At 37.1% G+C, this 24,139-nt stretch overlaps 1 protein-coding gene across 1 annotated transcript in view; it reads right to left on the bottom strand.

The window, feature by feature from the left end:
* The window catches only part of UNC13C (unc-13 homolog C), a 496,691-nt gene that overhangs the window by 88,410 nt on the left and 384,142 nt on the right, over nt 1-24,139 (bottom strand). The window contains exons 22-23 of the mRNA XM_090270625.1: nt 14,371-14,448; nt 9,929-10,006 (exon numbers count right to left, since the gene is read on the bottom strand). Of these exons, the coding sequence (XP_090126751.1) occupies nt 9,929-10,006; nt 14,371-14,448 (156 nt within the window). The remainder of the gene's footprint in view (nt 1-9,928; nt 10,007-14,370; nt 14,449-24,139) is intronic.

Genomic DNA, 24,139 nt, shown 5'->3' with positions numbered 1-24,139 from the left:
TAATAGAAATACATGTAAAGGGAAATCTAGACTATTTTCTGAAATATAAGCCAATCTTCTTTTGCGTCTTTAGAGATTCAGTTTCCTACTATTATTACCTATAGTTCTTATAGAGGCTGATCTATTATGGAAAAGAAGAGAATGAGATAAAGCCAACTTTGGGGAATAGAACAAATGAAAGGAGGACTTACAGCAATGGAACCTAAGAAAGTCACCAAATAGATACGGGACCTAACAGCAGCTTAAACTCCTGGAGCTAGCTTAGGAACAAATAGTATACTCATTGATCCTCTAATCCTCCAAGAGCATTTTCTGACATTAAGTCACTGTTAGGGAGAACTTTTATTTATATACCTTAGTTGCTGGGTAGCTTTAGGTTGTATTGATGTGACTGAAAACATTGGAATAGAAATAAAAAATTGCATTTCACATCTGATACTTTATTGATTATATCAAACTAAGCCTTGATGTCAATTTTACTCAAATCCAGTGGATTTCAGGATTGGTTAGTTTCTGCCTCTCTATTAGAGCCAATATGATTCTTCTTGACTCTGTATCTTTTTCCTTTCTTATCAGTTAGACTCACAGCTCTTACCTACAGACACACAGGCTGCCATAACAGGTGTAAACTCTTCTAGGAGTTGGAATATTAGAATATCCTTGAAATCATGCTTTTTGCGAGTTCCACTCGACTATAACTAGTTTCAAGGCAGTGATTCAGAAAGACAATGGAGAGAACCTATTTAAAAAGATCTCACACTAAAATGCATCTAAACATAATTAACCTAATAAACCATAGCCCCCCCAACCTTTAACCAAAAAATCATATGTGGATTGTTCGCCCAGTCCTAGGAAACCATGTAAGTTGAATGCTGTTTATTATATTTTACTAATGTTGTCTTAAGAACCTTTTTAACCTGATTTAATTTGGATAAACATTTGGACTAGGAATGAGAGAAAAGCCCTTCCATATTGTTGCCTTCAGGTTCTGCGGGTGCTAATTTCTCACCCATACATCTGCCACCTTCAAGGAAGTGGCTCAGATAGGAGAGTTCTCTTCTGGAAGTGGATTGTTTCTTATTTAAATTCTGTGTTTTGTTTTCATATTATTTTTATATATACATTGAGGTAGTTTATTCACCTGTTAAGATAATGACTTTAAAACATGCAAAAAATGCTTAGATAGGTCAGTTAGGTAAAATTTTGCTAATTTCCCAGAAATTATTTTAGTCCACCTTAGGTATTTTGTGAATGGAGATCTCTTATCAAATAATTAGCTATTATTTGAAAATTTGAAACTGTCTAACTATAGCAACTTAAATATTGGTAGACAGTTTTAATGTCCTGATAGAAGCATGGGTTTATATCTAGGTGCAAACAGGATGCTTGTAACCAGTTGTAACAGGATACCTCCTCCATCATATCTGTAGTCCTGTGTCTATTAGCCTTTTCAACCGTGATGGCCTCAGGCTCAACATATCCAAGAGTCATCTTATTACTTGCCTATCTTTAACTTATTTCTCTTTTATTGCCTCTGATTTGATTGACAGCATACAATTGTTTAAGGCAGAATTATTTAAGTCATCTTTTAGTACTTTTTCTGTTCTTCCTTTCACATTCACTTAGATGCCTCTTACAATCGACAGTGTCTCTGAAGTGTTTTCTCCATCTGTCCCATCCTCTTCATTTTCCTTTGCAGACTATTTCTTATTCAGATTATATTGCAGTCATTTCTGAGTTGTGTTCTTGTTCCTGTTTTCCCTCTTCTATTTCATCCTAACTGTTCCTAGAGTTATTTAAATCAAGCCCAAATCTGCTCTTGGCACCTCTTGACCCTCCTAGCAGCTTTTAATGAGGGAATTACTTCAGGCAATTTCTTATAAACTTATCTGAGCTCTTGCTATTTCTTTTGTTTTGAAAAGATCACTTCTCTTCAACCCTTCTATTTCATCAAAAACTTATTCATTCCAAAATGCCTGGCTCAACTTTATATGATTGAGAAATCAGTAAAAATTTCCTGTGAATCCAGCAGGAAGTTGTTTTCTTTGGAACGCCCTAAGTTACTTTGTAGATCTATGGTGATCAGTATGGATCACATGGTACACTGTCAGAAATAAAAGAATACATGCTCCTCTCTACTGCAAACAAACATGCCCCAGGATTACCAAAGTTGCCATGTTTAAATTTTTTTTTAATTATTATTCCTTTGAAGAGAGACCCTTTTAAGGACCTTACAAGATCATTTTTAGAGATAGGCTATGGCATTTTCCTTATGCTATTCAGATTTGAATGAACTGTTATAGTACAGGTATCAGTTCTATAAATTCATGCTTCTAACTTCTTGATTTCAGTAGTTGAAAAACATCACTAGCTGTCTCTCATCCTAATTAAAGAGAGTATGCAGTAACTCCAAATGTCATTGTGCTGCAAATCAACTAAATGCCTTGAGATATAAGTCCAAATTGTTAACTCTAATTAAAGAGATGGGTGGGAAGGAGAAAAGACACCAGGCTATATCTGCATACTGTCAAAATAAAAGGCCAGCACTTCAAACAGTTAGTCTTTCTTGTTATCTGCTGCCATGAAACTAAACTAATTGTCATTCAGCCAAATGACATCTCACATTTGAGCTCTATTTACACAAAAGGCCAAGGGTTTAAGTTTATTTTTGAATCATTGCAGGATAAGAACTAACAACTAGAACTTTCCTTTTAAGTATACTTTTAAGTTTAGAAAGTGTTGGGGGTCCTCCCCCCCTAAACCTTACCTGTTTAATTTTGACTTCCCATTAATCAACTTGGAGTTCTTTGAAGGTGGGGTTCACATCTTAGTAATTATTGTATCTCTGGTGCCTAGTAAAACTTACAGTTCATAAATGTGTGTTGAATGAACTAATAAACTTTGTCTTCAAGTTTAGTGTGCTCTACCCTCTGGTTTTCATGAAGCCATCAGTCCCAAAGGGAAGAGGTGCTTAAAGCGGTCCTGGTAGAACTGGGAGTCAGCTTTTAAATATCTCTTTCATTGGGTGCCGAAAGGGGTATCTGCTATAATTGTTGTTTTACAAGGTCTTACTCTTTGTAAGCTCCTTCAGGCCTAATGCATTTGTTTTTAAATTTTCTTTTTCTTATCTTAACTCCTGACCTACCCCCAATAAATACAGCAAATAATAAGTAGGTAACAATAGACACTTCAATTAAATAGGAAGAACTTGGCAAATTGCTTTAGGAGACATTTTAGAACTAAAAGGAAGACAGAATACAACTAGTTAAAATCATCTATTTTATTATCTAGTGATATCTAAGACATACTTCACTAACTTTATTTAGTAATTGCTATAAAAGAGATAAAAACAGAAGATTATCATTAATGTATTAACTAGGGTATTACATCTCTATTTATGTTAAGGAGGAAAAGTGAGACAGATCAGAACCTGAACATAAAGCTTAGCCTCTCTTTTTACGATGATACCACCTCTTTTAATAAGATTAAATATAAAATGTAAGCATCCCAAATGCTAAAACATGCTGGATATTTGTTTATGGCTGAAAATTGGACATCTATGTTTTTAGGATATTATATTCTTTAATCCAAATATTTGCCTGCACTATTGCACACTGTGTCAAAGTCTATTCAAACAACTGAATCCCATGTGTTCTCTGGATTCATTCAAGACATATTAAGTATGGCAGTCAGGCTAAGACTAAGGTATCCTGAGCCATTTCCTAAGTATCTGGTTGCTGTTCTAAAAGCAAAGAGCAGTAATTCACAAAATGTGATCCCCTGACCAGTAGCATCAGCATCACTGGAAATTTGTTACAAATGCAAATCATCATTCTCCATGTCAGACCTATTGAATCAAATACTCTGGGGATGGAATTCTGCAATGTGTGTTTTAATAAGCTCTTCAGGTAGTTCTGATGTATGCTGTAGTTCAAGAACTACTGGCATGGAGTATTACTTCTGTTAAAGCAGTGACCTTCAATTCCTGATTGCCCAGCAAATATAAAGTTGAGAGGACAGTGCTAATTAAAATAGGACAGAAGTTAATTTCTGTCCTCTCTGGTCAGGTGTTGCTTAGCTAAAGACTGAGTCCATATGGCCAAAAGATTTTTTGATGAATTTCACTCAGCTACAAGCTTTTGGACACTCAGATGCAGTTTCTAACTGACACATCAAATTCACCATTAAGAATAAAAAATAATACAGATAGATATGCATCTATGAAACAAAAATAATTAAGTTGCTTGTTAAAATATACACATTTTTAGGATAGGTGGGGTTATGTTACAGATTCCTTGGTGCTGTTCAGTAAAGATTACTGCAATGAGATGTGTCAAAAGAGTCAATCCTTTTTGAGACATATCAATAAAAATAACATTATTGTTGTACCTAATTGGTCTTCTTTGTGGTCAGCAGAATGACAGAATTTAGCTAAGCAGCAAAAAACCCCTATCCCCCCTAAATGTCTTCATAATGGCCAACTTTTAGAATTTGAAGGGCTGTCAATAGGTTAGCAGGCCAAGGATAATTCTGGATTCTATCATTCAAGAAGATTGTACCAGCAAAATATTATGAAGGAGTAATGCGTCTTCTGCAGACCCAGCACAGTTATTACTCTTCTAAATCAATTACTACAAGTTCTGTAGAGTTTCATAATGAACATATTATGACTTCCTGAAATTAAGTTTTGGGTTATGTGATGTTCTTTTTAATATACTAGTACAAATTAGATTGCAGATCAAGGAAATACAACCAAGTTCTCTCCATAGGTTGTAACAATATGACTTTATGAATACAGACAGACTAGGTATCTACTTGCATTGGTAAGTACTGAAGTTATACTCACGAAATAACGAAGCTATTAAAATAACATAAGCCAAAATGTATCTGTTTTAGTTTTGAGCTATTTATGCTTTTATAGGATAATAACACAAGCAGTTACCAATGAATGAAAAGGATTACCTAGCATCCTGATAATCATTTTATTGTTATTGTGTGGTGAAGGGATTAGGTAACACAGTTTGGGGATTGTGGTATAAACAACGTAACTTTGCCTCAAGTCAGTCTCTATGATGGGTTGGCTACTTTTTTGTTTTAGTATAGAAATTCCCAAAACTTGTTTGCACCTAAAGAAATGAGAGATGCTTTTTGAAGAAAAGACTCTGGGCCTCATTCTTAGAGGTTATTTTTGCTTCAGGGTTTATGTGACATTAAAAAAAAAATCCTCTAGGATAATCAGAGTTGTTATGCCAGAACATGCTCTTAATTTGTATGCAGGGAAGCATGTTAGAAAGTCACATGATAGGAGAAGAAATTTAGTGGTGTGCATTGGAAAGAGTGTGTCAACATGGCTCACAGGACACTGCATGCAGCTGCTCATGTGACTGCTTCCAGAGCCCCTGTCAACAGCATCAGCCCAAGATTGTCATCCTGTTAGGCAATGTTGTCATTGTGGACGCCATACAGAAAGTAACTCTTTCCACCCCCAAATGGGTTTTAAACATTCCTCCTGTTTGTAGAGGAAAGAGCCTCATCCTGCAAAGAGCGAGCAGCTGCCCTGGCTGTGGCTGGGCTTTAGCGGCTGAGAGCTGCAGCATCATGCAGCCAGCCCTGCAAGTGGCCAGCACTGCGCGGATAGTCTCAGAGGTAAGCATCACTGTTGTCAGAAGCCAACTAATTAACACATGACGTTAAAAATGATTTTGAGCAAGTACACAAGCAATCATTTGCTGTTTTTTTTTTTTTTTGTAGAAAGAAGTACACATCCTAGCACAGATGGCAGGGGACAAAAATAAGAAGAAACTTCTAAAAGAAGAATAAAATCTAGGTTGGAAAGTTTCTCTTAGCAATACCAGGCAAGATTTTATAACCAGTTCCACTGTGAGGAAAAACTGGGAACTGGCACTAGAACACACTCTATTACCTTTAAAGGCTTGAATAAGCCTTTAAAAAAAAAGTATGTTCTACACACACTTTTCATATCAAAGGGTGAATTCTGTCACTCTCAAAAAAATCCTTTTCATCTTTATAAAAGTCCTGTGTTAAGGAACCCACTTAGATCCTGCAGTTTATAGATAACTTCATTGGAAGGGCTCTGCCTGTTATTTTGAGAAGGCTAGGCATAGCGACAAGCAATTCTAACATAATTCTGTATTAATAATAAAGCTTATTTTTGTCTAGGAGGCTGCAGGTTACACTCAGACTTGGGTTCAGGTCTTGCTTCCTCCTGACATTTTATCAACCCTTGTGCAATGCTAACTGGGTCTGCCTACAGCTTTTCCTTAGCTGCAGGTGACAGGAGATAAAAATGGGAAAGAAAGAGAAAAGAAACTCTCTATAGAAAGGGAGCCTGGAGAACATAGAAGAAGGTAAAGAAAAGGAGAGAAGGGGTGAAAAATATTTAAATGTTAGAAAGTAAGAAGCTAAGTTCCATGCAGTCCCTCTAATAAATTATATTGTTAGGAGCTAGATATTCATTTATTTAATTGAATTTTCCCTTTAAATTATGTATGAGGAGTTTAACAATTGACATTGCCAGGGTTATGAAGGGAGAAGACACCAAGATTAGTATTTCTGTCTTCATTGTTTTCTCTAGAAAGAAAAAAGGGTTCTGTGATGCAGCTATAGATTTGCAACTTAATTTATAATGTGAAACCTGCACCGTTCAAGCTGGAGTTTTTAATCTGAAATAAGCAATCCATTTCTGATTGGTGAACAAACCATCCCACAACTTTTCAGGTTAGCGAGCAGCTTAGCCCCACAAAATTTTTCTTTTTTCTTTTTTTTAAGTACAGGTATGTTTTGCATGGTTTTATTCAGCTTAGCAATATATCACTCACATTAGAGTTCAACCACAAAGAGTAATAAAACAGTAGTAGCATTAGGAAAAATTTCTGGAAATATGGCATTTTAAATATAACTTCATCCATAAGCGATTTGTGGTCTTTAACATTCACTGAAAGGAGATGGAATTTCCCACAAAAAACAAATCAGTGATTTCTTCACTGCTTTTCAAAACAGTAAGTCCAAATATAAAACGTCACTAAAATTACAAAGGGAATCCCCACTTATGATCCCCAATTGCTTGTGCTTCCCTAATTCAGCAATGAGACTGATGCTCTCAAACCCTGCAAAACCAAGAACCCACTTCAGGAACAGAGCTTTATTTCATACCAGGTAGACTGAGTCTGCAGTGGCAGGGAGCACTGCGCATCCACGTCCGACTTAGAAGGGTTGCACCCTCACGCGTGCACCCAGTGCTTTTTGTCTGCAGGATGTTAAATAGCAGGTTTAATTTTCAAAAAGCAAGGCTTGAGAGGGGTGGGAGGTGAATGTAGAAATGTATTATGAACAATCTCCCATATCAAGAGGTCCAATGTTAAAAGAAGAATTTTGGGCCTTATAAACTTAGAAATTAAAAGAGATCTTTGCTTTGAAATCTAACCGAGTTTTATGTATCTCTCCTATTCTTATCACAATAAAAGCAATGTAAATAAAACCTTAACCAGAAGTATGCGCACATTCTAACCACCCTTGGGATATGTTTATGGGGGGAGGATGCCAGCTGTGTGCCTGCCCTCTGAGCACCATCTCAGCCCTCAGTCCTCACATGCTTCTGTTGGTTTGTGAGGGGCAGACTGTGGCAGCAGGAAGAGGCAGGTACACAGCTAGTATTTCACTGTCTGCCTGATCCAAACACGCAAATGAGAATAAGTAGAAGGTGCATGGTCTTTAGGTTTAGGGGGCAGTCAGCCAGGGAAAGGGTAAGATGCTTACTATATCACAAACCTCATAAAAGAATCTTTCTCCTTCCTTCTTCTTCTCATGGGGTTGCAAGTCAAAGGTGTTGGACAAAGACATGACACATTACAACAGCACACAACACACTTTTCACAGAGACTTGTAGATGTGAACAGTAAACCAGCGATATGTCAAAAGCACCAGCGCCACAAAACACATTTCAGAATGAACATTGATATAAAGTTGACAGTGCACAACACAGCACAAAACTCTGCACTTTGTGGAACTTTACAGATCATTAACATATATCGTCGGCAGCCGTCCGTCTCGAGAGACGATGGTGTAGCTTCTTAAGAGTCTATCTGCACCGCCGAGAATGGCTGTGCAGTCCGACTCGGGAGTGACACGGTATCTGTCTCCTCCCGTGTTGAATCGACATCTTACGATGACGCTGGAGTGTCCTCTCCAGTGAAGCTGAAGCTACAGAGCCTGGGCAGGGTGATATGGAGGGTCTGCTGTTGCCCATGCAGCAGACCCCCCCTCTCTTCGCAGCTGAAGGATCCAAGGGAAAGACGGAGTCAATACAGCTTGGCTTCAGGTGCGCCGCAGGAGTTGCCGGTGTTGACTACAACGTCAAACCGCCTTAGGGACTCCGGCTCCAGATTTTCTGTCGGGGTTTACTCCCTTAGCCTTTCCCCTGAAGAGGTATGCCGCAAGGCAGCGGAGGTTTTTTGGAGTCAGAGTTTTCCTTCTCTGATGTGCCCTGACTGGAAGATCGAACCAGCGACACCTAGCTCGCAGGCCGACGCTCAATCCACTGAGCCAAACCAGCCAGGGCAATCTAGCTATACCTCATTATATATATATATATATATATATATATATATATATATATATATATATATATATATATAATCTAGCTATACCTCATTATATATACTCATGTATTTTGGCAATTCCCATCAATCCATCAATTTACCTTAAGTAAAAATAACACAAGAATCAAATCCTTGAATGTTTTAGCATATTCTCTGAAAATGTCACTTCACAACATGACTATAAAATACACAATTTTCTGCAAATCTTCAAGTAGAAGGGGCTTTTAAAAAACATATATTATCAATGGGAAAAGAGGAAAGGTCAAATCCCCCATATCAAACCCCCTCATCTAACATATGAGGAAAGTAAAAGTTGAAGTACTGAAGTGACTTTTACAATGTACACATCAGATGGTGGTAGACCCATGGAGTTTGTACATGCTCTATGCGTTATGGGAACAATTATGACATGTGGCACTGGCCAACTCAAGATGCAGCTCTCCTCATGGTGGGTTGGGCTATATCCAAACAACCCAAGACACAGGGCAAATTATTATAAACCAGCTACTAGGTGTTCTCTTCCACCAACTCATATTTTTTTAAAAAAAGAAAAAATATATAGTTCAATGTAGGTTTATTGCAAAAGGATTTGTAGTCAGTTTTTGGTGTGTCCTATCTCTAGATCTTAAGAGGATTCATGGAATTATTAGATATATAACAGCCATCAAAAGAACATGAATTCAGCCCTGGCTGCTGTGGCTCAGTGGACTGAGCGTCGGCCTATGAGCCAAGCGTCGCTGGTTCAATTCCCAGCCAGGGCACATGACTAGGTTGCATGTTAGGTCCCCAGTTGGGGGTGCGAGTGAGAGGCAACCACACAGTGATGTTTCTCTTCCACTCTTTCTCCTTTCCCCTCTCTCTGCAGAAATCCAGGAATAAGTAGGTACCACGCTGTCCACGGCGCCTGAAGACGGATGATGTGGCTGGCGCAGACCCAGCAGGTCTCTTCATTTCTGGCCTTCACATTCCATCAGCCAACTATATATATATATATATATATATATATATATATATATATATATAGTTGTTTATGTATATGACTACATATATATATATATACACACACACACATTATAAAGGGCTGTTGATCATCTTCCTCCTCCCATTGACACTGCTAATATATCTACTAAAGTATTCTGTTGTGGCATAATAATCCCCTCAGTTAGTAATAGTGTTTTAGATTATTATCATTTCTGTTCTTTAGCTAAACCATGTAAAATTTGATTATGAACCTTTAAATAGCAAAGAGGTATGCTGTTATTGATCTTTAAGCAGGTATTTGACAAATGCAGACATAAAAGCATGCTCACCTCTTTTCCTCCCATGGATTCAAACATTTTTTCCAACTGGACCCGCAATTGTTGAATATTGTTCATCAGTATGCAGGGCTTTAAATAAAGCAAATAAAAAATAAGTAGTGCGAGAATCCTTTATACACTAAATTATTGAATGAGTTTACCTTAAATGTAAGAGTGTACAACTATCACTGAAGTCCTATTGTATCTGGCAAATGGAATAATTCTGCTACTTTAAGATTATGCTTTTTAACAGTTAAAAGGAAGGGGGAAATATCATGACCACATTAAAGCATGAAATTTAGTAATATAGTCAGACAATGTAAAGCACTGAAGACTTCCTACTGAAGTTTCTTTTATTCTTCATGTAATGGCATTTTATACTTAGAAATTAACCAAATTCTTTTTTATAAATTTTAAGAAAAATGGATTAGCTTAAATTTTTCTTTTATTTCATTAAAAAAATACACCATCTGAAATTTTTAAAAAGATAAAAAAACACACCAACAAAAAACCTTAAATAGATTCTCTTTGGCTACAAAGTCCACACCTTGGTATTCAAGACCCTTCATTATCTGGTTCCAAAGTACGTTTCCTCCTCATCTCCATCTACTGCATTATCATTATCTCCAACTCTCCGCAATTTATTCCCCACAAAACACCTGCACTTCCCTGATGCTGTAACTTTGCTAAGCACGTGGCCTCTTTACTTAGTCTCCCTGCCTAACTGAATCATACCTATCATTCAGATTACAGCCTTCTCTTTCTTAGATTGTACCCTTGGCCACTTAACATTGGTTTTAATTTACACTTGAGTTACTTTTCACTTATGAGCTGACCTTAAATACAGTACATGTGCTGCTGTGTCTTATCCTGCTTTCTTTTTTCTCACAGACTATTGCACAGAGCCTTACACTTTCTTAGAATGTGTTTCTTACGCTATTGTTTCTGAGAAGCCAGAAATAGAAAAATAACAAAGATGCAAAGCTTTGTGATGAGACTAGAGGTGACCTTTGAATGGCAGGAATTTGTTTATATTTGGAAAAGAGAATTCAGAACAGTTCTAGAGTAATTTAATATTTGTTGCACACTGATCCCAAAAAGCTGGTTGATCAAGGAAAATGGATATATCTTCCAAGTTGCTGGGAAATAAGCCAATAATGAATCAGAGAGAGGCATGCAAAGGACTTTCAGTACATCAGAGAGGGTTAGCTCTCTTAAGTGGAAAGATTTTATTATTGCTTTAACCACATTACTGACCTTTGAAAACTTTCTACTTTACTCTAAAGTGACCACATCCTAACTTCGATTTATGAAAACAATTTTAAACTTCTATTCTGTTCCCTTGATTACAATCCCATAAATATTTGATTTTTAAAACACAGACATCTATTTATCTTCCATAGATACTGTTCAGTAAGCTGAACCGCATGTACCACAAATGATTCTGATCTTCTGCCGTGCTTGAGAGACACTTGCTCTAGGCTTAGTCCTTTCCATAGCATGCATGGTCCTATTTTCAGGGGATTCAGCATCTTGACCCAAAGTCAACAAACTGAGACAATAGATTTTTCTTCCACTAGGGAATAAGGTTATTGAGATTTTAATTTTCAACACAGAGGAGGAAGATTCGGCTTGGATCTGGGAAATCCCACCAGGGAGGAAAATAAGATCAAAGTAAGACCGTGGTTTTTCACGAGCAGCAAGAAGACTCCATGGTGAAACATTTTATCACCCTGCCCCCTAAGTTAGCTGTGTAGGCTCTTCTATAATGATTTGATGTTAATGTTCAAACTTATCTTTTTTTTGGCACATGTAATAGTATTCTAGTACTAGTTTTATGAATAAAAACTCAACTTCCAGGCCTTTTTCATATGCACATTTCTGTTGGAAAAGAGCTACTAAGAAACAAAATGAACATAGACACTTGGGCTCACTTAGCATTGATAGCTATTGACCCCGTGTAAGGTGACATAGGAAAAAAAGAGATGCAATTATCTGGAGGGAGATAAACATAAATATGAGACTTTCCTCTTGGATTAAGCTTTCCCTGACCTTAAAATGTTCAAACCTCAAATTTATTGAATCAATTTATTGAATTGCTACTAAGACTTGAATTACTCAAATCTATCTTAAACCTAATTATGAAACAGCTTTTACCTTAAAACACCTCCATAGCAAATGAAAAAAGCAAAACAAAAAGCAAAAAATACCTCCCATAGTAAAGGGAACATTAACCTCATTTGTAAGTATCACTTGTTGATAATTTTAGTAAGATAAAATAACCTATGTTTGAAGTCAAGTTGTAATCTTTTTATTTGCATAGTTTGGTTTTTCCCCTGAAAGTATCATAGTGCACTGCATTTTATCTAAATCTGGAACAAAGTTAGGCACTTAAAATACAATGATTATGAAAGTTAGTTTTGTTTATACTATGGCTATTTTTATGTGATTGAAGTATGTTTTTAAGTTGAAAAGATTTTTAAAAAGATTCAAATTGAGTAATTCTGATATAGATAATGTTGCTTTGTTACATTTTGGAATGAGGGAGAAATGGGTTAAAAACTTCTAACACATTTCCAATTTAAAATGTCATAGTAGAGATAACATTATTCTGCCACATAGATTTTATATACCTGCTGTCTTTAATTTGACCCCTGAAAAAGCCAATGTTATGGTCATCTCTTAAAAGATGTCTTTCCTTAAAAGTGTCTAGATCAATTTGCAGATGGAATAAGTATGTTACCATATATATATTGAGAAAAGAAAAAAATAATAAATTTTAGTGTTCTTGATATTGAAAGACATCTGTAACAATAATTATATGTAAACACACAAATGTATAAAAGTACTTCTTCAAGCTGTCTTAGCTGAAAGTATAACCTAAGCAGCTAATTGATATTGTTTCATGGAAAAGCTAAAATAATACTTGGCATTTGAGTGAGACTCTCGGATTGGTTAAGATATGTAAACACACAAATGTATAAAAGTACTTCTTCAAGCTGTCTTAGCTGAAAGTATAACCTAAGCAGCTAATTGATATTCTTTCATGGAAAAGCTAAAATAATACTTGGCATTTGAGTGAGACTCTTGGATTGGTTAAGATATCAGTAACTAAGCCCTGGCTGCTGTGGCTCAGTGGATTGAGCATTGGCCTGCGAACAAAGTGTCGCTGGTTCAATTCCCAGTCAGGGTACATGACTAGGTTGCACATCAGGTCCCCAGTTGGGGAACCTTCTCTTTCTCCTTTCCCCTCTCTAAAAATAAACAAACAAATAAATAAATTATTTTTTTAAAGTAATTTTTCTTTCTGAAAGGCAGGAATTAGCCTTGGTAATTCATATATACCTTTCAAAATGTTCAATTTGGCTTTTCTAATAAAATCAGAATCTTTTCTGAAATTATCTGGTACTGTTTTGATTTTCAGCATGTTACTTTTCAAATGTACTATATTTTAATTAAAAATATGTACTTTCAATAAATAAATACTATTTCTTGCCTTTTATAGCATTTATAATCAATGGCAATTAGAGATAGCTGTTAAGATATCTGAGTTTTAATAAAATTCCTGGGCAGAATATTAATTGAAAAGAAAAAAGAGTCTTATGGGACCTTCGAGAACAATTAGAACTGAGTTACCTTAATGAGCTGTCAGTAAGAGGTCAATGAATTTGCAGGGAGAAGACTAGAAGCCTTTTTAAAGAATTTTCTTTTAGACCTGCCTGATAGTACTGATTTTTTTAAGGGGGAGGGGGAGGGACAGTTTTCCTCTTTAAAACAATTGTACTGGTTTTTAAAATATTTTTTCAGTGCTGTTTATTTATTCTTATAATGTTAGAAACATTTTTCTAATATTACATATACTGAATAAGAAAGATTTCATTTTCTATCATAAAAAACACATTATATTCCAAATCACTCTAGTTTGTCTTGCTTCTCTCTATGCCTTTTATTAAGCTACAATATTGGTTTGATTTTTATAAACATTCTCAACCATCCGAAAAATAAAAAGCTAAGTTAATAATTCAGAGTGGAAATCAGCATCATTCCTTACATTAGCCATCTTTCTCAATTTACTTGAAAACTGAAAAAATAAATTATACTCATTTTAGTGCTGGTAAAAAACCTAAACTGGTTAGTGTCAACACCAAGTTTCTTACCTTCCTAATTCTCAGCTTCAATGCCTTACAATAAAGTGGGTTTTCAATTACACGCCTTGTTCCTTGTCATCAGGGAACACCATAAGCTGCCTGGCATTTAGATGCTCCCAACCATCCCCTGAATTCTCCATTGTAACCAGTTCATGACTACTAGAGTTTTCAAGCAACTTTCTGAGATACCTCTTTACTATTATCTTGTATGAAAACCGAAAGAAAACAATTTACCTTGCTTATTCATCAGCTGTAATAAGTGAATCTCAACTGAGGAATACTTGAAAATAGAGACATGTTACTTACCACATTTTCCTTATCGCAGTAGGAACTAAAAGCACTTGATACAATTGCAGCGTACTGAAGCAGTACTTTATTGATAGTCTAGGAAAAAAAATAACAAAAACATTGTCAAATGTATCCAGGTAAGTACATAGTTTTATATATACACGGTGGAGGTTAATACTAATCAGGCAAACTTTTCATATATCTTTTTCAACTTTTTATAAGCAGTGATTAAATATACACTCTTGTGCAAAAAGGATCTCAATTCAACTATTATATTTAGATGACAATTTATCATATTTCTTTGTATATTTGGAAGATATTCCACATGATTCATTCCATTTTATTGTTTACAGTACTATTTAAGTATATTTTATTAATTATGCTATTATAGTTCCACTTTTTCCCCTATTGACCCTCTCTAACTAATTGCCCCGTTCCCCCCAGCAATCCTCTCCTTGGCTTCTCCCTTAACATCCCCCTGTCTAATTTGTTCCTACCAATTATGCTTCTTAATCCCTGCACCTTTTCCCCCATTTTCCCACTTTCCCCTCCCAGCTGATAACCCTCCAAATGATTCCCATACCTATAATTTTGTTCCTGTCTGGTTGTCTGCTTAGTTTGTTTTCGTTTTTAGATTCACTTGGTGATCATTGTGAGTTTGCTATCATTTTATTTTTCATAGTTTTGATCTTCTTTTTCTTAAATAAGTCCCTTTAACATTTCATGTAACAATGGCTTGGAAATGATGAATTGCTTTAGCTTTACCCTGTCTGGGAAGCACTTTACCTGCCCTTCCATTCTAAATGATAGCTTTGCTGGATGGAGTAATCTTGGTTTTAGGTCCTTGCTCTTCATCACTTTGAATACTTCTTGCCAATCCCTTCTTGCCTGCAAAGTTTCTTTTGAGAAATCAGCTGATAGTCTTATGGGACCTCCTTTACAGGTAACGATCTGCCTTTCTCTTGCTGCTTTTAAGATTCTCTCTTTATCTTTAACCTTTGGTATTTTAATTATGATGTGTCTTGGTGTGGTCCTCTTTTTGGGTCTAGCTTGTTTGGGCCTTTCTGTGCTTCCTGGACTTGTATGTCTATTTCCTTTGCCAAATCAGGGAAGTTTTCTTTCATTGTTTTTTTCAAAAAAAGGTTTCAATTTCTTGTTCTTCCTCTTCACCTTTTGGCATCTCTGTGATTCGGATGTTGGCACTTTTGGAGATGTCCCAGAGTCCTATACTTTCTTTTTCTTTTTTTCTTCATTCTTGTTTCTTCTTTCTGTTCTGTTGAATATTTATTTCTTCCTTATGTTCTAAATTGTTGATTTGAATCCCAGCTTCCTTCTCTTCACTGTTGGTTCCCTGTGGATTTTTCTTTATTCTACTTAGTGTAGCTTTCATTTCTTCCCTTATATTTTTGCCATACTCAATAAGTTCTATGAGCATCCTGATCACCAGTGTTTTGAACTCTGTTTCTGATGTTGGCTATCTCTGTTTCATTTAGTTATTTTTCTGCTTTTTTTTTCTGTTCTTTCATTTGGAACATATTCCTTTGTCTCCTCATTTGGCAGCCTCCCTGAGTTTGTTTCCGTGTAGTAGGTAGAGCTGCCTTAACTCCCTGTCTTAGTGCAACTGTTAAGTTGTATGGGGCAGAGCCTTAGGTATTCCTCAGGACAGGGAAACCTGCTTTACCACTTTGTGGCTCTGTGTGATGGGAGGGGTCAGAGAGGGGACAGTGCCACTGATGGCTTCTGGATGTTTGGTTGGTATTCTTTCTGTTTCCAGTCACTTCACTCACCTCCCATATGTGACTGGCTCCCTTCTAGCTATTGCCCTAGTGGTGATGCCCAGAGTGGGTGGGTTTGCATACACTCTAAGTCCATATGGGCCCTTCAAAAGGAGTCTCTGAAAAAGTGGCAGTTTCTTCTGCTGCCACAACTCCCACTGGTTTTTACAACCAGAAGTTATGAAGCTTTATCTTCTTGGCACTGGACCCCTGGGCTGTGCTGTGTGGTCTGGGAATGGGATCACTCTCTCCTATGGTAACCCTCCCAGTTTTTATCCATCACTGCCTCTCTGTGCCCCACAACGACTGACCTTTCTGCCCTGCCTCCATGACTCTGCCCCTCCTACCCATCTGGATGAATATGGCTTCTTTAAATCCTTGGTTGTCAGATTTCTATACAATTCAATTTTCTGGCAGTTCTGGGTGTTTTTTTTTTTTTTTTTTGTTTGTTTGTTTTTTGTTTTGAGGTTAGTTGTTATTCTTCTCGTGGCTGCATGAGGTGGAAAAGCATGTCTACCTATGCCTTCATCTTGATTGGAAGTGGATTAATTCCATTTTAATACAATATGCTCCACCACAAAATTCTTTATTTCTAACTTTACTAAATACTCTGAAGATATACCAACTATTTTTGTAGCAACCTTCTCTGTGCTTGTATACTAATGACCCTTACTGCTGTTTCCCTTTTTTTTTTCTGAATAAATGACACCTTATGCTTTGAATAATCTCTTGTGTTTCTAGTTACCACCCTTGCACACACATATATCATGCCAAAATTATTTGTAGTGGTCATTTTCTCAACTTTCTCCACTGTTCCTAAATGCCTTATTCTAAGTAGGGTCAGAGTATTTTCATACATGTCACTTAGCAATACATATTTTAAATAATTTCCTATGACAAGGCGCCTTACTGATTAATATCAAAGAGGACCACTTAAAACATAAATCTCTGGCTTTTGCTGTATCATGATATCTGTATACATTACCTTAATTTACAGTATTTGTTGATGCATTTGTTAAAAATGTTGCCTAACATTTCCCATCTTTCTGTGAGTTTCATCCTAATTCTGCATTTTCCTTCTCCATCTAATAACTATTTCTGAGCGTAAGGATGCCCTGTGCTTCCATTAATTATGCAAAACAAGAGAAACAAACAAACTGCATTACATTTTATTTCAATTACTTTAAAAAGTATTGATGAGTTTGCAAGCTACTGCTTTTAATTAAATAGCTTGAAATTACCATAAGTCAAATGTGGATGTGATTTTCTTAGAAGAGAGAATAACAGTAGATATATGCCATCCCTTTTCATAGAAAAAACAAGGACACAAAAAGCTTTTGTTTTCTTTTTCTAAAATATATTCATCTTAATTTTCTTTGTAGCTTAAAATCAACTCAAGGAGGCACTCCAAGGAGTTAAATGGAAGGAGACATGTTTAATCTACAAAATGAATTAACCAACTGTGACTATGAACTTGTTTTATGGACTTTTAAGATGATGATGAAAACCTGAAATTAGGGATAACATGCAGAAAGAAAATCAATACTCTGAGGAAGTACTAACTAAAATGATAGTATGTGTCAGTTTAAACAGAAAATCAGCCATGGAAAATATAAAATCTTATCAAGCAGCCAGCCAATAAATCTAGGAAAACAGATGGCTGATCTTCAGTATCTTTCAAATGCAGCTGTTCAAATTTTACTTTAGACATAATGTTGAACATTATTTTGGGACTTACCTAAGGACCTCTAATTCACTCATGCATATGAACATGACTCTCAATTTACAGATTCTAATGACAGTATAAACTGTAGGAATCATTTCACTAAATTGCAAAACAAACAAACAAAAGCCTGACTTTGGGAGCTTTTTGCAACACAGACATTATCAGTTGTTCAAGATAAAGTTTGGGCAGGGAATCCAAACATCCATCTCTGATCATCATCATGGTATCCTCAAAGGGTCTAATGCTTTACTTTACTTCATTAAAAAACCTTGGTCCCTTCGATTCCTGCTGGGAGACAACTGAGCTTAAGGTCTCACACCGACTTGCCTGAAAATGCCAGTGGTTAGCAAGTCAAGATGGGTTGTGAGTAAAGAAAAGTGCTCGGCCATGTAGGCTGTGCCCATAAGAGCTGTGGGTGCACTGGCTGTAATAACATTCATTTTTTTACTGACATATGAAATATACCTGAATGACAATGTACATATAGATTTTAGGAGCAACTTCAATATCACTCTAATTTATTCACTAAAGTAAATCACTATATTAATTCTTTAGTTAATACTACTGAGTACTTAATATTAGTAATATATTAGTTCTTTAATTAATACAAGTAAGTAGTTAGTTACTTAAGACATGTCTAAGTCATGTCTCCAGAAGCAACATTAGCATTACCTGCAACTCCTGGGAAATGCAAATTCTCTGATTCTACTGCATATTATAGTCAGCAATTCTGGGGTTTTGGTTCAGCAATCTATTTTTTAAAAAGTCTTCAGGTGATACTAATACAAGCTGATGCTTAAGAACTATTGTTCTAACTAATCATAACTGGGTGGAAGCAACTCTTTAGAGAGAACCTGTTGATGGAAGGAGTACTTAGTAAAGCCCAAAAGGTAGCACTTTTGAATTTGTGAACTTAGGTCACTATTTCATCTTTGGGGGGCTATTGGAGTTCAAAAGTGATGATGGCATTGAGAGAGAGAGACAACAGATAGCCTACCAGGGACTATTTACATCATGTTTTATAGTAAGAGTTTAAATGAAGAGATAGTCATGCAGTGGAGAGCAAAGAAACTGCCATTCAAAGAGCTCCAGATTAAATAAGATGAACTTCTAATAGGATTGTTGCAGTGAAGAGAGAGCTCCTGCTGTATTTAAAGGATCAGAGATACAGTGACTCAAATATCTCCAAGCTTCAATATTTGACATGCAGGTTCTGGTACTATTTAGTGGAATGGCCATCAATTACTTAAAGTCTCCTAAACTAATGCCATACTATTAGGGATAGGCTAAGTAGCCGTTCAACACTACCAGTAGATTTATGTAGGGATTTACTCTTATAATCAGCAAGATAAAAGCCCATGTCCAAAATTCATTTTTGCAGTCACAGTTTAGGCATGGAACATCGTAGTATTAGAGCAAAACAGAGATGACAAGAATACTTTGTTTTATTTGCTAAGTGACATTAGGAATGTCACTTCAGTGCTTTATCACATTGTACTTTAATGCATTCAACAAAGATAAAACCCCCATAGATTCCTAAGTTTGGCCCAAAGGGTAAAAATAAATGGTGAGGTTTTGCTCTCTGATTTACTGATTGATTTCTGATGAGACCAGAATGTGGAGGTAGAATAGCTTAGTGGCTAAAAGCATTCTATATGTAGCATTTCTAGATGGGTGCCACATTTGAGTTATTTAAACTTCCTGAGCATTTTGTGTCATTTGAAAAATTAGGGAAGATAATAGCATCTATTCCATGGTGGTGTTGTAAACAATAAGGAAGATAGTATAGGTAAAGTAATTAGTACACAGTGGTGCTCAATGAATTGTCATTATAATTTTAAAAATTAAGATTAGGTTCCCAGAAAATAAGGAATGTGTGTGCCCCATTCACCAAAGTATCTCCAGCATCTGGCAAACAGCCTGGCTTATAGTCAGGATTCAGTTAGTTTATTTGTTTTTAAGTAGTACTGAAAATACGATTACTTCATTTCTCTCTCCTTTTTAAGATTAAACTACCCATACTTATCAAGAGTAGCAATACAGCCATAGGAATATTTACTTCCCATGTGCTATTTCACAACTCATCATGGTTCCTGATGTACCTGCTGTGAAATTTAAAGTATTTGTTTGGTTCCTTATTCAGTCTTCCATATGCTTTAGTAAGCATAAATCATCCCTTTAAGTTCTATTTAGAATGCTAAATCTTCTAAAATATCTGAATATATCATTAATGTGTCTTCTCTGCAGGGGATGGTTTAAATCAGTATAAGTCCCAGAAAGAGAATGTGATTTCAGTACATTTTGATACAAGAAGCCCAACCCTAGAAAGATAGGGTTTCAAGACCAATGCTCACATCTGATGAAATAAACACCAGTAGTCTGAAGTAATTGCAAAATATGACAAGGTGTGTCCAGAAAAAGTCCAGCCTTTGACAATATAATGAGAACAGTTTGTATGACATTGATATAGCCTGGCAGCCAAGGAGAGTGGACTAGAATGTGCATGTGTGAACAATGACAACTTCACTGTACTAGTCAGTGGAGGTAGTAGACGTCACTTGGAGTGAGCATGTGCACTGTGTGGCTGACACATTCAACACGACTGAGCAAGTAGACCAATCAATCTGCATCAGATTTTGTGTTAAACTTAAACATTCCTCCGCAGAAACTATTTGGATGATTCAGAAGGCCGCAGCTATGGGCAACTGGTGATTGGCAGCTTCATAACAATGCACCTGTTCATGCATCACGTCTTGTGCGTTTTTTTTTGGTAAAACATCAAATTACCCAGGTGACTCAGCCCCCTACAGCCCAGATTTGGTGCCCTGCGACTTCTGGTTTTTCCCAAAACTAAAATCACCTTTGAAAGGGAAGAGATTTCTGACCATTGATGAGATTCAGGAAAATATGATGAGGCAGCTGATGATGACTGGAAGAACTGTGTGAGGTCCCAAGGTGCCTAGTTTGAAGGGGACTGAGGCATCAATGTCCTATGCACAATGTTCCTTGTATCTTCTTTAATAAATGCCTCTATTTTTCATATTACATGGCTGGATACTTTATGGACAGACCTCATAGCTATTTAGATTAACTTCAGGGTCTCATTTTTATTTTTATAATAAAAAAAAATCATTCCAGTAAAAGAGAATTTATTTTTTCAATGAAATTTGCCAATTTCTACTTACCCCCCAAATGTTCTTCATTATTCTTATATTATTTCCTAGTGATAATAATTGGGTATTATTGAACTTCCATGGATTAAAAATATTTTCCTTCCACAACTAAGAAGGAATACAACTACCTCAAAACTAGAAAGAACCAGAAGTTCCAGAAAATCAAACTGCATGGAAGTCCAGCAAACAAAGGTATAAAGAAGAAATACTCATCCAGATAGGTAGGAGGAGGGGCAGAGCTGGGGCAGAGAAGACACGATGTGGTGGTGGCAGCAATGGCAGGCCGGCAGAAAGCAGTCACACGTTTTAAAAAGTCAGGACGGATACCTGCGGAGCATTTCCAGCTCCTCACCAGACATCGTAGCTCACGGGACAAGCACTGGGGAAAATGAAGCCTCATTGCTTCTGACTGTGCAGACCAGTGGGGGTTGGGGTAGAGGCAGAAACTGTGGGTCTCAGCAGAGTTCACCTGTTTAAAGGGCTCCCATGGTCCTAGAATGTCCACAGACCCACTCACTCTGGGAACGACGACCAGGGCAGCATCTAGAGGGGCGCCAGTCCGGTGCAGAAGTGGGAGAGGTGCCTGAAAAAGGGGCGAGTGCTGGGCACTCTTGGACCCCTCGCCCACATACAGCGCCACGAGGTGAAACAGGTCGTCCTGTACTGACGAATCCCTAAGGCTCCGCCTCTTACAATGTAACAGGAGCGACAGCCCTACCTGGGATGTAGAGGCACACAAACACAGGAGCCTGTCAGAATGAGGAGACAGAGAAGTATCAAGGTTCCAGTGGGAGAACTAAGTGATGAGGAGATAGCCAACCTAACAGATGAGGAGATAGACAACCTAACAGATGCAGAATTCAAAACACTGCTGATAAAGATGCTCACAGGCTTGACAGATATGCTTGAGTACAGCAAACACATAAGAGAAGAAGTGAAGGCTATGCTAAGTGAAATGAAGGAAAATTCACACAAAACCAATGGTGAAGTGAAGGAATCCAGGGTTCAAATCAATGATATGGAACACAAGGAAGATAAAAACAGTTAATCAGTGCAGAATGAGGAAGCAAGAATTGAAAAAAATGAGGAAAACTTCCCAAATTTTGTGAAGGAGATGGACATACAGGTCTAGGGGGCACAGAGGGTCCCAGGCAAGCTGGACCCAGAGGGGACCACACCAGGATGCATCATGATTGAGATGCCAAAGGTGAAAGATAAAGATGGAGTCCTGGGGGCAGCAAGAAAGAGGTGGAGAGCTGCCTATAGGGGGGTGCGTATAGAACTATCAGCTGATTTCTCAGAGGACACTTTGCAGGCTGCAGGAAGGGACTTGCAAGAGTATTCAATGTGATGAAAAGCAACCTACAACTAAGATTACTCTATCCAGCAAAGCTATCATTTGAAATGGAAGAGCGGATGAAGTACTTTCCAGACAAGGTAAAGCTGAAGGGGTTCATCCTCACCAAGCCATTATTATATGAAATGTCAAAGGGATTTACTTAAGAAAAAGGAGATCAAAATTATGAACATTAAAATGACAATAATTATCAACAACTGAATCTAAAAAATAAAAACAAAATCCTACTAAGCAAACCAGAATAGGAACAGAATCATAGGTTTGGGGATCATTTGGAGGGTTATCAGCTGGGAGGGGAGAGGGGGAAAATGGGGAAATGGTGCAGGGAATAAGAAGCATAATCGGTTGATACAAAATAGACAGGGGGGTGTTAACAATAATATAGGAAAGGATGAAGCCAAAGAACTTATATGGATGACCCATGGACATGAACTAAGGGGGATGGGATTGCTGGAGGGAAAAGGGGTACTGGGCAGAGGGGAGCAAAGCAGAAAAAATTGGAACTACTATAACAGCATAATCAATAAAATATACTTAAAAATAAAAGCTCACATTTCCTCAGTGACACATGGAGCTAATTATTATTATTATTTTTTTGCTTCAGAGAATGTGTTTTCCTGAATGCAATTCTAATACAACCATCTTCGTGACCTCCCACCCCTTTTTACTTCCCTCCAATCCATTTGATTATATCCCCAGTGGTCTCAACATGGCTATGTTCACCTGGAGAAAGGCCAGAGCTACAAAGAGTTGGAGAATTGGGCTAGAGCCCAGAGCCTAAGAGTCCCAAATCAGCCCTTACATAACCCACTACATGACTATTCTGAGGGTGAATTCTATTTACTTTTCTAATATCATGGGCAATTGTAATAGTATGTCACTATATATATCAACCCTGAGATTATTAAATTCTCACATGATCCTGCTTCCACTACAAGTCCTGCAGTTCCAAGAATAGAATGTGACATACTTTTAAAGCACTATCCCTAATGACCCCATTTTATTCTTTTTTTTGGTATCCACCTAAAACTCAGCTGCTAATCAAGGAAAGAGTTACTGAGAGAATTTTTTAGAGTAAGTCTCTTGCAGAATGGCTATAGATTTGAACATACTGGGAAACTAAAATCAGCTACTACCAAGAAAGCTATCATTTTTAAAAATGGGAAGTTTAATCTTCATAACTAACAGACATAAAGACTAGAGTTCTAATATATCATGGCAGATACATAATGTAATACTGTTTATACTGACAAGTTGTCTATCTAAAAGTCTTAATTGGCTGTTCATTTTCTACTAAAGAAGTTGAGCTACTTTGCCTGTTCTTCAAGACTTAACAAATGTGGTCCTAACTTTCCAATCACAGTTCGGTCTGCCTTCTATGAATCCTATGCTCTGTCTTCGCTGGGACCTCTCAAGCTAGAACCCCCGAGTCACAAAACAGGAAGGGTGGAAGAGATGACAAAGATTCTTTCCTTGACCAAACTCTAGCCAGGTTCCTATATGCCCTCTTTTCAACTAGGCCTCAACTTTGGCCTAAAAGACTTGAACAAACACTAACATAAGTAAGGACCACAACTCCATCATGACACTAGCACCCTTACAGCACCTGCCTGCCAAACCACAGGGCTTTCCAAAGAACTGTCTGTTGCAGCCAACACCTGAAGATAGGTCCCTCTCTCCCCACCTCTGTGGGAAGGAAGGAACCTAACTTCAATAACCACCAAGGAGCAAACCTAGATGGGTTTCACATGAACCA

The sequence above is a fragment of the Furipterus horrens genome, unplaced genomic scaffold (genome assembly GCF_987537825.1).
Source record: "Furipterus horrens unplaced genomic scaffold, mFurHor1.1.pri manual_scaffold_3, whole genome shotgun sequence".
NCBI classification, from domain to species: Eukaryota; Metazoa; Chordata; class Mammalia; order Chiroptera; family Furipteridae; genus Furipterus; species Furipterus horrens.
This window is presented reverse-complemented; position numbering and strand designations above follow the sequence as displayed.